Consider the following 12,969-nt stretch of genomic DNA (forward strand, 5'->3'; position numbering starts at 1 on the left):
CAAGAAGACAGCAGCGATTACTGCCTCGAGTCTTCTTGGGTATGAGGCAAACCTGTATTTGCAGAGTTTCTCCCATTGTTCTCTGCAGATCCACTCAAGCTCTCTCATGTTGCTCTGACATGCACTGTCCACTGTGGGAACTTATATAGACAGGTGTGTGCCTTTCCAAATAATCTCCAATTTAATTTACCACAGGGGACTCCAATCAAGTTGTAGAAACATCTCAACGATGATCAATGGAAACAGGATGCACCTGAACTCTATTTTGAGTCTCATAGCAAAGTATCTGAATAGTACCTAAGGTATATTTTTTATTTATTTATTTATTTTTTATTTTAAAAAATGTGCAAACATTTCTAAATACCTGTTTTCACTTTTTTATTATGGGGTATTGTGTTTAGATTGCTGAGGATTTCATATATATATATATATTTTTTAACCCATTTTAGAATAAGGCTGTAATGTAACAAATTGTGGAAAAAGTCAAGGGGTCTGTATACTTTTCAAAGGCACTGTATAACTCATTGGGTAGATTTCACAGTACATCACAACATCTAACTGTAGGTAGTATACACTTTAAAACCAGAAGCTCTTGGAAAGTCCTCTGTTTTTAATACATGGAGGAACAGAGTAGTGCATTTCAAATATATTGACTGTTGACTCAGGTTTGACATGCAGTGTTAAAAAGCATGTAAAGGAATAGAAACAGTGCTGGTGCTGGTGCTCACCTCAGTGAAGCCTGTCCAATAGGGAAAGTGTTAAGGAAACAGAAGCACATTCAAGCAGTGACCAGAGAGGTTAGTTAGGTTAAGAAGAGGATAGACCATCAGCAGTTGTATCACAGATCAGTTCATGTGAAAGGTGATATGATAAATGGTGAAAGGCTTGCATTTGCATCACAAGACTCAAATAACATATAACATGTATGAATGATAATGTTAAGATTAGCATTTGTAGTATTAAGTTGTTAGTAGTAGATGATAGGATTTTGACAATAGTCAAAGTCAATGCTTTGTTAAAAGCAGCTGTTATGACACAATAAAATGTCACATCCAGTCTTACTATTGAGTTCTCAGTCTTGATTGACTTGACCTGCAGGCAGTCCTCTGCTCCTCTAATGGTGCTGTTAGCCTCCATTTTTCCATCCATCCCTCTACGACTCTGTTTGGCGTTTGCCTCGTTCTCTCCATTCCCCTTAGGAGGACCCCTGGGGGGCACATCGCCACGTTGTTTCTTCGTGACGTGGGCCTCAGGTCCGTGGACCGTCTTCACATGCTTCCTGAGAGAGCTGGGGTCTGTGTAGCGCTTAGTGCACCCAGGGATCTTACAGATGTAGGGTTTCTGGGAAGAATCATTTTACACAATATCGTATTATCAGATGTTAAAGTTGATTACTATTTTCATCCATTGTCTTCTGAAAACACATAACGTAAAACACAAATAAAACAGAATGTTGACTGCATATTGGACATAAAAATCCTTGAAAAGTGTAAACACAATGAACTTAAATGTGCATTAGGTTATTTAAATGATGGCAGTGGGTAAATGCATAGATGTAGCTCACAGTATGTCTCTCATTTGATTGTCTATGGTTGGGTGTCTATAGAAGCCTTACCTCATTGGAGTGAGTTCTGTTCTGGTGCTTGGCTCTGTCTGAGGCGTTGGAGAAGGCTTTGTTGCAGCCCTCGTGTTCACAGACGTAAGGCTTCTCCCCTGTGTGAGACCTCAGATGGGTCTTCAGGTTCTCCAGGCGAGAGTAGGCCTTACAGCATCCTTCAAACTAGAGAGAGGAGGGATGGATGGAAAGATGGATTGATGGAAAGGGGGAGGGAGAGAGAAGAGAGAGACAGACAAAGGTCAGCGTTAGCAATAGCCTCAGAGACTCTGGCATCACACAGAAGTATTTGCTCTTTGAGAAAATGACTATTAAAAGAGACTGACATATAGCACAAAAATGATTTGCTCTTTGAGAAAAATGACTATTAGAACTATTTAAGCAAAGCGCCAGACATCATGAAACACTTTGTTGAAACAAAGCAGCTGAGCAGTTCTGTGTTTAGCTTTGGTATGCTATGCATTGTTATGTGGTAGGATTTGGTATTCCGTCAGAGTGTGCTATGCTGTGCACTGTGGGTAATTGACAGAGTGTGAGAGATGGGATCAAACTAGATTAGCTCATATGTGGACATAAAAGACCTGAGATCCTCCCTTTCAAAAACACAAGACTTGGTAGAGAGGGAGATATCTAGGGTGAATGAGATGCATGTGGGATTTAGCAACTAAACTATACAGTAGAATAGATCTTAATAAGGACCCATGGACCCCTAGTCCTCTTTACACTTGAATAACTAACATCCTCCTCTCATGTCAATCAGCCTTGTGAAGTCTTCTCTTCTCAGAAGTTATCTTTTAATGGACTCACAAGCCCTCATTATTGAGCTTTGAAGCTGAGGAAACTACACACAAAAATGTTATCATGAGTGAATCAGTGCAACAGATGAATCCCTTAGTAAAGGCCCAGAAGACTATTCTATGTGGAGTGGATGGATTTCTACTGGTGAGAAGCTAAAGTACCATTTTAAGGCTATGGTCTATAGTTATGATAGTGCACAAAGCAGAATCATAACCAGAGGTAGGACTTATAAATGTGTGTGATACAAGCAGAGATAGTTACGTGAGTGGCTTATCCGTGACCTATTATAGAAGGCTCTGGGCGTATTGGGAGAATGTGTACATGCCCGGGTGCATGTTGGGAATTGGAGACATTACTGTGCATTTGTGTGGCTTCTCTCCAGTGTGTCTCCTCATATGGACCACCAGCATGTACTGAGCCTTGAAGGGCTTCTGTTCCCGTGAGCACTCATCCCAGCGACACACAAACTCCTTCTTCTCCCCGTGGATGTGGTCATTGTTGATATGCTGCAGAGAGAACAGGGGAACATGGGGATACATGGGATTGGAATAAAACACATGGAAGTAAAACAAAGCAGGCATATCCATGTATCTCAACCTATCTGGGAGATAGACACGAACCTCATCTGTTTCAGGATCTGATATTCTCAATCAACAAGTTGTCAGATGTGTTTATGTCTTTAAAAATGGGACACACAATTCAATTCTCATTCAAAATCCTATTTTATCTAACCCCTAACCCGTACTCTTACCCCAACCCAAAAACCTAACCTTAACCCAAAAACGAAAACTAACCCTAGCTCCTAACCCTAGCTCCTAACCCTAAAACTAACCCTAGCTCCTAACCCTAGCTCCTAACCCTAACCCTAGCTACTAACCCTAACTAACCCTAGCGCCTAACCCTAGCTCCTAACCCTAAAACTAACCCTAGCTCCTAACCCTAGCTCTTAACCCTAAAACTAACCCTAGCTCCTAACCCTAAAACTAACCCTAGCTCCTAACCCTAGCTCCTAACCCTAAAACTAACCCTAGCTCCTAACCCTAGCTCCTAACCCTAAAACTAACCCTAGCTCCTAACCCTAAAACTAACCCTAGCTCCTAACCCTAAAACTAACCCTAGCTCCTAACCCTAGCTCCTAACTCTAATTCTAACCGTAACACTAATACTAACCTTAACCCTAAACCCCCTAGAAATAGCATTTGACCTTGTGGGGACTAACAAAATGTCCCCAGTTGGTCAAATTGTTGATTGTTTACTATTCATAAATAGTTAAACACACACACAATCCTTACTTGTCTTCCTGACAACTGAGATTTACACACATCTCCTTCTCTCTCTCTCGCTTTGATCAGGAAACCAATAGTGTGTAACATACCGTGTGTACACTACTCTGAGATGTCCATGCTTGAATGGTTGATTTTATTTTCTACCTGGAGATAAATGATGTCTGTCTGTCTGTCTCCCTTGTTCTCTTCATCTGTCTGTCTGTCTGTCTGTCTGTCTGTCTGTCTGTCTGTCTGTCTGTCTGTCTGTCTGTCTGTCTGTCTGTCTGTCTGTCTGTCTGTCTGCCTGTCTGCCTGTCTGCCTGTCTGCCTGTCTGTCTGTCTGTCTGTCTCTCTCCCTTGTTCTCTTCGTCTGTCTGTCTGTCTGTCTGTCTGTCTGTCTGTCTTTCTCCCTTGTTCTCTTCATCTGTCTGTCTGTCTGTCTGTCTGTCTGTCTGTCTGTCTGTGTCTGTCTGTCTTTCTCCCTTGTTCTCTTCATCTGTCTGTCTGTCTGTCTGTGTCTGTCTGTCTTTCTCCCTTGTTCTCTTCATCTGTCTGTCTGTCTGTCTGTGTCTGTCTGTCTCTCTCCCTTGTTCTCTTCGTCTGTCTGTCTGTCTGTCTGTCTGTCTGTCTGTCTGTCTGTCTGTCTGTCTGTCTGTCTGTCTGTCTGTCTGTCTGTCTGTCTGTCTGTCTGTCTCCCTTGTTCTCTTCGTCTGTCTGTCTGTCTGTCTGTCTGTCTGTCTGTCTGTCTGTCTGTCTGTCTGTCTGTCTGTCTGTCTGTCTGTCTGTCTGTCTGTCTGTCTGTCTGTCTCTCCGTTGTCTCTTCTCTGTCTGTCTGTCTGTCTGTCTGTCTGTCTGTCTGTCTGTCTGTCTGTCTGTCTCCCTTGTTCTCTTCGTCTGTCTGTCTGTCTGTCTGTCTGTCTGTCTGTCTGTCTGTCTGTCTGTCTGTCTGTCTGTCTGTCTGTCTGTCTGTCTGTCTGTCTGTCTGTCTGTCTGTCTCCCTTGTTCTCTTTGTCTGTCTGTCTGTCTGTCTGTCTGTCTGTCTGTCTGTCTGTCTGTCTGTCTGTCTGTCTGTCTGTCTGTCTGTCTGTCTGTCTGTCTGTCTGTCTGTCTGTCTGTCTGTCTGTCTGTCTCTTTCGTCTGTCTTGTCTCTCTTCTGTCTGTCTGTCTGTCTGTCTGTCTGTCTGTCTGTCTGTCTGTCTGTCTGTCTGTCTGTCTGTCTGTCTGTCTGTCTGTCTGTCTGTCTGTCTGTCTGTCTGTCTCCCTTGTTCTCTTCGTCTGTCTGTCTGTCTGTCTGTCTGTCTGTCTGTCTGTCTGTCTGTCTGTCTGTCTGTCTGTCTGTCTGTCTGTCTGTCTGTCTGTCTGTCTGTCTGTCTGTCTGTCTGTCTGTCTCCCTTGTTCTCTTCGTCTGTCTGTCTGTCTGTCTGTCTGTCTGTCTGTCTGTCTGTCTGTCTGTCTGTCTGTCTGTCTGTCTGTCTGTCTGTCTGTCTGTCTGTCTGTCTGTCTGTCTCCCTTGTTCTCTTCGTCTGTCTGTCTGTCTGTCTGTCTGTCTGTCTGTCTGTCTGTCTGTCTGTCTGTCTGTCTGTCTGTCTGTCTGTCTGTCTGTCTGTCTGTCTGTCTGTCTCCCTTGTTCTCTTTGTCTGTCTGTCTGTCTGTCTGTCTGTCTGTCTGTCTGTCTGTCTGTCTGTCTGTCTGTCTGTCTGTCTGTCTGTCTGTCTGTCTGTCTGTCTGTCTGTCTGTCTGTCTGTCTGTCTCTCTTGTTCTCTTTGTCTGTCTGTCTGTCTGTCTGTCTGTCTGTCTGTCTGTCTGTCTGTCTGTCTGTCTGTCTGTCTGTCTGTCTGTCTGTCTGTCTGTCTGTCTGTCTGTCTGTCTGTCTGTCTGTCTGTCTGTCTCCCTTGTTCTCTTCGTCTGTCTGTCTGTCTGTCTGTCTGTCTGTCTGTCAGTCTGTCTCTCAGTCTGTCAGTCTGTCTGTCTGTCTGTCTGTCTGTCTGTCTGTCTGTCTGTCTGTCTGTCTGTCTGTCTGTCTGTCTGTCTGTCTGTCTGTCTGTCTGTCAGTCTGGCAGTCAGTCTGGCAGTCAGTCTGGCAGTCAGTCTGGCAGTCAGTCTGGCAGTCAGTCTGGCAGTCAGTCTGGCAGTCAGTCCGGCAGTCAGTCTGGCAGTCAGTCTGGCAGTCAGTCTGGCAGTCAGTCTGGCAGTCAGTCTGGCAGTCAGTCAGTACTGTACTGTACAAACTGAACTAGAGTTGGTATTTTAAAATGTTAGTCGTCACAGACATGGTTGAAAGATGGTCAAAGGACCTTGTAGACATGCATCCATTTTTGCCTGAGCATTTCAAAAACATGACAGTGATTGGACAGAAATGTCTAGAGTTACATTCCATTAAATTACAGAAAACAAACGTAGAATCAAACACAGAGTTTTTGTTTCAGAGGAACTGCCGGTCTTTCATTTAAGTGTGTGTGGTCAGGAGGGCAGGAAGACTCATTCTGCTGTATTGTCTAGGCATGCAAGGCCACTTGGTAAGATTACCCTGCTTAGTGCCTATCCCTCCATTTTCACTGAGCCACACGCACACACACACAAACAACCACATGGAAAATATTCACACAGCCAGACAAACCACTTTGTCTCCTGGGGACCTTCACCCTCACTATACCCTACTAATGTGGCCACTTTGTCACAAGCTGGGCCCTGGTCAAAAATAGTGCAATATATAGGGAATAGGGTACCATTTGGGATGTAGCCATCCACCCACTGACTGGGTTAGTGGTTGACAGTCCTGATCCTGCCCAGTTCTTTTTCAGAGGAAAAGTGGATGAACAAGTGAAGTGTGTGGCCTGCAGCAGGCTTCCATTTTCAGCCATGTACTCTTCATACCATACTGAAACCATAATTTGGGGCTATTGGGGAAGGATTACTTTGGGTAAATAGAACTTAGAAGTTCTACGCCATAATTTTGTGTATTTTTTGTCAAGGTGAGTGATTTCACTTGTATGACTGGTGAGAACATTGTGTAAAACCTTGGAACTACAGTACAGGGGGTGTGTACTGTAGATGGAGGGATAAAGTACTATCAAATACTTGGCAGCAGACTCTCAGTTATTACATCTACAGATGTCTACATCTACGTTGGTATGTAATTAGAAGTCACTGTAACAAGAGACTCATTCACACATGGACATTTACTGTTAATTTGTATATTTTCCTTCCTTGCTGCCTTCCCCTTATTCCATTATTCCAGTGAGTTGTGGTATGTGTTCTACTTCACCATGTCCATCCACACCCTACACCACCAGGCCCCAGCTTTGTTCCCTAATCCCTTCAATCCCTGACAGAGATGCAGTGTAGGGGGAATGGATCCTGGAACTTACTGGGATGGTCTGGACATGCCCTCTGTCAGGACGACTGGGGCAGGGTGGCAGGACGAGGGGGAGAAGTGATAGGGTGGGGGAGGAGAGGGGAGAAAATGGGGGAAAGAGGGGCTAAATGGGGTTCTAAGGTGGCTCTACTCCTGGACTTTCTTTGTCAAGACAGACTGGAGGCTGGAAAGGGGACGAGAAAGGGGCTAAGGTGAATCCACTCCTGACCCGTAACACTGGGAGTTAGAGACTTCAGAACATTCCAGACTCAGCTCAGAGACTCCCAGTCTGGGTACTGAACTGACAATCCCAGTTAATCATAGCCTATTGGAGTAGAGTACAGAGCGCTGCATCAGGGGTTCCTTAGAGAGGAAAGGACAGAGTTCCAGAGCTCTGAGTATGACGATGGATTTACTGCCATGCCTCTAGGGTTCAGAGGTCAGAGGTGGCTGAGAGCCAGGGGTTGGGGGTCACATCTGCAGGGGCGTTAGAGTACCTCCGTCTCCTCAGTCGGAATCAACAGGCCTCATTAACCCTGCGCGTGTCCGCCACAGGAAAGGATCAGTTACTACTGCCTTGACTGGTTAAATCTTAAACCTGACTGGAATGACGCTTTAATGAGGAGCAGAGCCATTTTGAACATTAAAAAAAGGGGGAAATGAGAGGGTGTCTTTCAGACTTATTCCTGTATCTGTGTGCCTCTCTCTTGCCTTATGTTTTTGTCCACTGAAAGTCACAAGCATATCCCCTGACTGTAGAAGCACCAGCAGGCCCCTACTCACAGATGTCCTAACTCTGTGTGGTTACTAAAAATCACTTAATAATTACTCACATGAACGAGCTGGTCCTGGGTGTCGTACTCCTTGCTGCAGCCGACCCAGTGACAGTTGGTCTCGTAGACAGCCTCTGGCTCCTGCTTACACTCATCTTTGTCCAGCTCCTCACTCAGGTCCAGGACATGCTCCTGTGGATGAGAGGACTCAGTCAGAGAGGGGTACATGACCGTCTTATGTGCATGCAAGCAGACAGTTTGTGTGTGTGTTGACAATAGCTTGTACTGTATATAACCAACTATACTGTCACAACTTCCGCCTGAAGTCGGTCCCTCTCCTTGTTTGGCGGTGTTCGGCGGTCGACGTCACCGGCCTTCTAGACATCACTGATCCATTTTTCATTTTCCAGTTTTGTCTGGTCTTCCTTCACACCTGGTTCCAATCCCATCAATTACATGTTGTGTATTTAACCCTCTGTTTCCCCTCATGTCCTTGTCGGAGATTTTTTGATTGCATGTAATTGTGCATGTATCATGTTGGTGTGCGACGGGTTTTGTATCCACTTTTGTTATTTAGTACATTTTGGCTTTTGGAGTTTTATCAGCATTTATTAAACAACTCCGTTTTTACCAAGTTTTTTCTCCTGCACCTGACTTCCCTGCCACCAACACGCACCCATTACATATACTGTACTATTCTGCATTCGCTTATCTGCATCTTAATGATCTAAGATTGCTTTTGCACAACTCACTGTAAAGGGAAGCAAAAAAATAGGTTGTGGGATAGATAACATACCTGAAAGCATGGTGATATGGGCCGGGGTCCTTCTGCTTCTGTCTTGACCTTGTGCCTCTTGGTGATCATGGGGTTGACTGTGCTGCTCACCGCCGGGTCACCACCAGCATTCTGCAGGAGAGAGAAGGAGGTACACGTTAGAGACAGAGACTATACCAGCCTTCTGAAGGACATACTGTAGAGAGAGAAGGAGGTACACGTTAGAGACAGAGAATATACCAGCCTTCTGAAGGACATTCTGATAGAGAGAGAAGTAGAGGTTAGATAGAGTGGTCCTTAATGGCTCAGTTGGTAAGAGTGTCAAGTTCGATTCACACAGGGATTATACACTAAATGTATGCACTCACTGGATAAAAGTGTCTGCTAAGTGGCTAAACAGAAGAAGGAGTCAGAGATGCAGTGCTCTGGAGTGTGTAGAGACAGAGGCAGAGTTAAGATAACTCAGAGCAAAGTCAGAGCGACATCACAGTATTGTTCTTGGCGCTGGCTGACTGGCTCTGTTCTATGGTAACGTGATGATGTGAGGGTTGGTTGGTTTCAGAGTCAACCAGAGCCAGCCAAGTACCAGGCTCAGGGCCCATAACTCGTATAGCGACCCGACACAGAGACTAAACAGTTTAGACTGCTTTATGAGAGTCAGCCAGGGGAAATATGAAAAGAGAGAAATTATTATCCACACTGCAACGCTCAGAGCTTTGATCCTCCAACCAACTCTCAACATAACAGACAGACAGGCCTTTTTACGCCTCAGTCACAGGCTCTGTGGAGGAGACGCTCAGTGTGAGTGTGTGTGTGTGTGTTTAAGCATCATAAAAAAGGATATGAAGTGAGGGTTGTGGGTCAGTGAGGAGGGGTCTCTCTAGTATCCAAATCCCACCCAGCCACTACAGTACAGTACGGCGCTGACTGTGCTTCAGGGGCCCCATGCTCTCACTAACACTAACTTCAATGGCTGGAAACCAGGGGAAATGTGGTTCTGATTAATGTCAGTGAGGGGGGGGGGGGGTGATTTAGCTCCGTGTGTGTGTGTCTGTGTGTGTGTGTATATGTGTGTACATTGGTATACTAAAATTGACATAGTGATGGAATTTATGGGTGTGTGTGTGTGAGGGGGTGACGGTAGATGAGGGGGAAGTTTACATTCATAGAGACCATGTATACAATAGGTTGATAAAGGAGACAGAGGAAACACTTCTATGAACTGAGACAGTTAAAAACTCCTGCTAATGGGAGGGAGTCATCCCCCAACTCATAGCTGAGCGAACCCTAGACAAATACACTTGACAGTTTATGACACTCTTGGGCTGGATTAATTTAGCATGCCATCATTTTATCCATAATTTACGTAGTATACTTTGGCCAATATACAGTCTACATTCCATTCACGTTAGAGATCTTTGGTTTCTGTGTTATAGCTGAATGGAATTCATCCGTATCCCTCTCTGGGTATTCACAACTCCATTCATAGAATTGCATATAAAACACAAATTATAGGATCTCTAGGACTACGTCGTCATGCACGTCACAATTAAACCAGTGTTTGTGAGATATCAGACATATAAGTGCAGATATCTGAAGTAAGACAATGCTACTCACCTGGTTGGACTCAGAGCTGGAGGTGTTGTGGGTGGTGTTGAGGGTGGAGGCTGCCAGGGCGTGGGCATGCTGGCGGGCAGCGAAGGAGGGCGAGGGCTGGATAAGGGGAGGAGTATGGCCGAACGCACTCAGGCCTCTCTGCTGGTTGAGCAGCTGCTGGTAGGCCATGGGGTTGATGGGGTGGGGGAAGGTGAACGACGGACTGAGAGAGGAAAGGACAGGACACTCCATTTTAAGTACAACAGCAAATAAAATAACTGTAATCACTTAGTTATAGAGTTAAGATAACTTTTAAAACTGTACAGCTATTCTATGATTGATTGGTGTATGTGGAGCCCTATGTGTAGATTGTTGAAGTAATACATAAGTTCTAGAGATGTATATGTGTAGAACAGTTGTTGTGTACTGTATGTGTGTGCACTACATGTCCACTATATACAAAAGTATGTGGACACCACTTCAAATTAGTGGATTCGTCCATTTCAGCCACACCCATTGCTGATAGATGTATAGAATCGAGCACACAGCCATGCAATATACTGTACATAGACAAAGGCCTTACTGACTTTCAACGTGGCACTGTCATAGGATGCCACCTTTCCAACAACTCAGTTTGTCAAATTTCTGCCCTGCTAGAGCTGCCCCGGTCAACTGTAAGTGCTGTTATTGTGAAGTGGAAAGAAACATCAGCCGTGAAGTGGTAGGCCACACAAGCTCACAGAACAGGACCGCCGGGGGCCGAAGTGCATAGTGCGTAAAAAATCATCTGTCCTGTTGCAAGAATCACTACTAAGTTGCAAACTGCCTCTGGAAGCCTTCCTCGGGAGCTTCATGAAATGGGTTTCCACGGCCAAGCAGCCGTACACAAGCCTAAGATCACCATGCTCGCCGCCATTGGACTCTGCAGCAGTGGAAACGTGTTCTCTGGAGTGATGAATCACACTTCACCATCTGGCAGTCCGATGGACAAATTTCGGTTTGGCAGATGCCAGGAGCCTGCTACCTGCCCCAATGCACAGTGCCAACTGTAAAGTTTGGTGAAGGAGGAATAATGGTGGTGGCTGTGTTTCGGGCTAGGCCCCTTAGTTCCAGTGAAGGGAAATCTTAACACTACAGCATACAATGACATTCTAGACGATTCTGTTTCCAACTTTTGGGATGGATTGGAACACCGACAGAGAGCCAAGCCGAATTGCCCAACATCAGTGCCCAACCTTACTCATGCTCTTGTGGCTGAATGGAAGCAAGTCCCTGCAGCAATATTCCAACATCTAGTGGAAAACCTTCCCAGAAGAGTGGAGGCTATTATAGCGGCAAATGGGGCACCAACTTCATATTAATGCCCATGATTTTGGAATGAGATGTTTGACGAGCAGGTGTCCACATACTTTTGGTCATGTAGTGTATCTTGTACCTGATGCCGCTGACGGACAGGTGTCCGTAGGAGCTGCTGGCTGCAGAGCTGGAACGTGAGTTGTTAATGTAGGCCACGAGGGAGTTGGGCGAGGTACGGATCATGGTCTGCAGGTCGATGCTGGCGTCTGAGAGAGGGGAGATGGACAGGGCTCGCTTTCTGTTCAGCCTGGGGGTCAGTCTGGGGCTGGAGAACCGGGACACTGCAGATCGAGAGCACCAATCAATCAAACAAACATATTTATAAAGCCTTCTTAACATCAGCAGTGCTTTGCAGTACCCAAGCTAAACCCCAACGAGAAAGCCTATACACACAACATGCTAGTGACCCTTTCTCCCTATCCTGACTAAGTGTTACAACAATTGTGAGAAGAAAACAAAATGTCACTAGTAGTACACTCCCACAGCATACTAAAAATTAAGAACACTAATTTCAGTCAGTCAGTAAACCCGCAAAGAGTTACAGATTTAAGATGAAAGAGAAGAAACCTGTTTATCCAGAGGTGTTCTAGTAGAGGTCATTCTAGTGCTAGTCTAGCCTAGACTAAGGTACAGTCCCCTCAGTCTGTCTATGCTGTACCAAATGGCACCCTATCAATATTTAGTGCACGGCACTACTTTTGACCAAAAGTAGTGCACTACATAGCTAATAGGGTGCCATTTGGGATGTATCCTATATCTCTCTCCATCATCTCTCTAACACCACCCCAACCCTCCTCCTCCCCTTAATGCTCACATCCTCTTATGCATAATGAATCCCTCCCAATAATTTGGTGTAATTACCGTGATAAGAATCTCACCCAGTCAGTTGTATTTCAGCATGTTAAATGGAGGCAATTTAAACAAATTGATTTGAGAATACCATTAAAAGAATGAAGCATAGCTACAAAAGGTAAAGGTAAACCCAGAGAGTCATGGATGGCTTTTACCAAGCTGTTTTTGGAGCACGAATATTACAGTAAAAAAAAAAAAATTATGTTTTTTCCCACAAACTGTTGATTTGGTATTGTGTAACATTTGACCCTTTTGGAACTAATTCCCTCAGGTTGTGTATATAATCATCATTATTCTGTAAGAATGCATGTAGACATCCTTAACAGAGTTCTGTGCATGTAATTCTGACCTGAATTGAGCACGTAGTTCACTTTAACCTTCCTCTTTGGGACTTTTGCAATGGAAAGTCCCTTTCAAAGACATTTGGAAAGATGTCTTTCAGGGTTGTTCAAAAAGTTAATTGAATTTTTCTTTGGTGGGATTGGGTTTGACGCTGTTCCTGTGGCAATGGGTGACAGCTAGGGAGAGAAAGACAGAGATGGTGGTAGGGAAGGTAAAGGGAAAGTGGGATAATTTCCCATTCA

General features: G+C 44.8%; 1 protein-coding gene across 1 annotated transcript in view; it reads right to left on the reverse strand.

Moving 5' to 3' along the window:
- Positions 1 to 12,969, reverse strand: part of LOC124044002 (zinc finger protein GLI2-like) — a 109,384-nt gene that overhangs the window by 10,098 nt on the left and 86,317 nt on the right. The window contains 7 exon segments of the mRNA XM_046363274.1: positions 1,063 to 1,341; positions 1,616 to 1,780; positions 2,770 to 2,919; positions 7,867 to 7,998; positions 8,603 to 8,713; positions 10,199 to 10,400; positions 11,613 to 11,814. Of these exon segments, the coding sequence (XP_046219230.1) occupies positions 1,063 to 1,341; positions 1,616 to 1,780; positions 2,770 to 2,919; positions 7,867 to 7,998; positions 8,603 to 8,713; positions 10,199 to 10,400; positions 11,613 to 11,814 (1,241 nt within the window).

Source organism: Oncorhynchus gorbuscha, linkage group LG09, assembly GCF_021184085.1.
Source record: "Oncorhynchus gorbuscha isolate QuinsamMale2020 ecotype Even-year linkage group LG09, OgorEven_v1.0, whole genome shotgun sequence".
In the NCBI taxonomy this organism is placed as follows: Eukaryota; Metazoa; Chordata; class Actinopteri; order Salmoniformes; family Salmonidae; genus Oncorhynchus; species Oncorhynchus gorbuscha.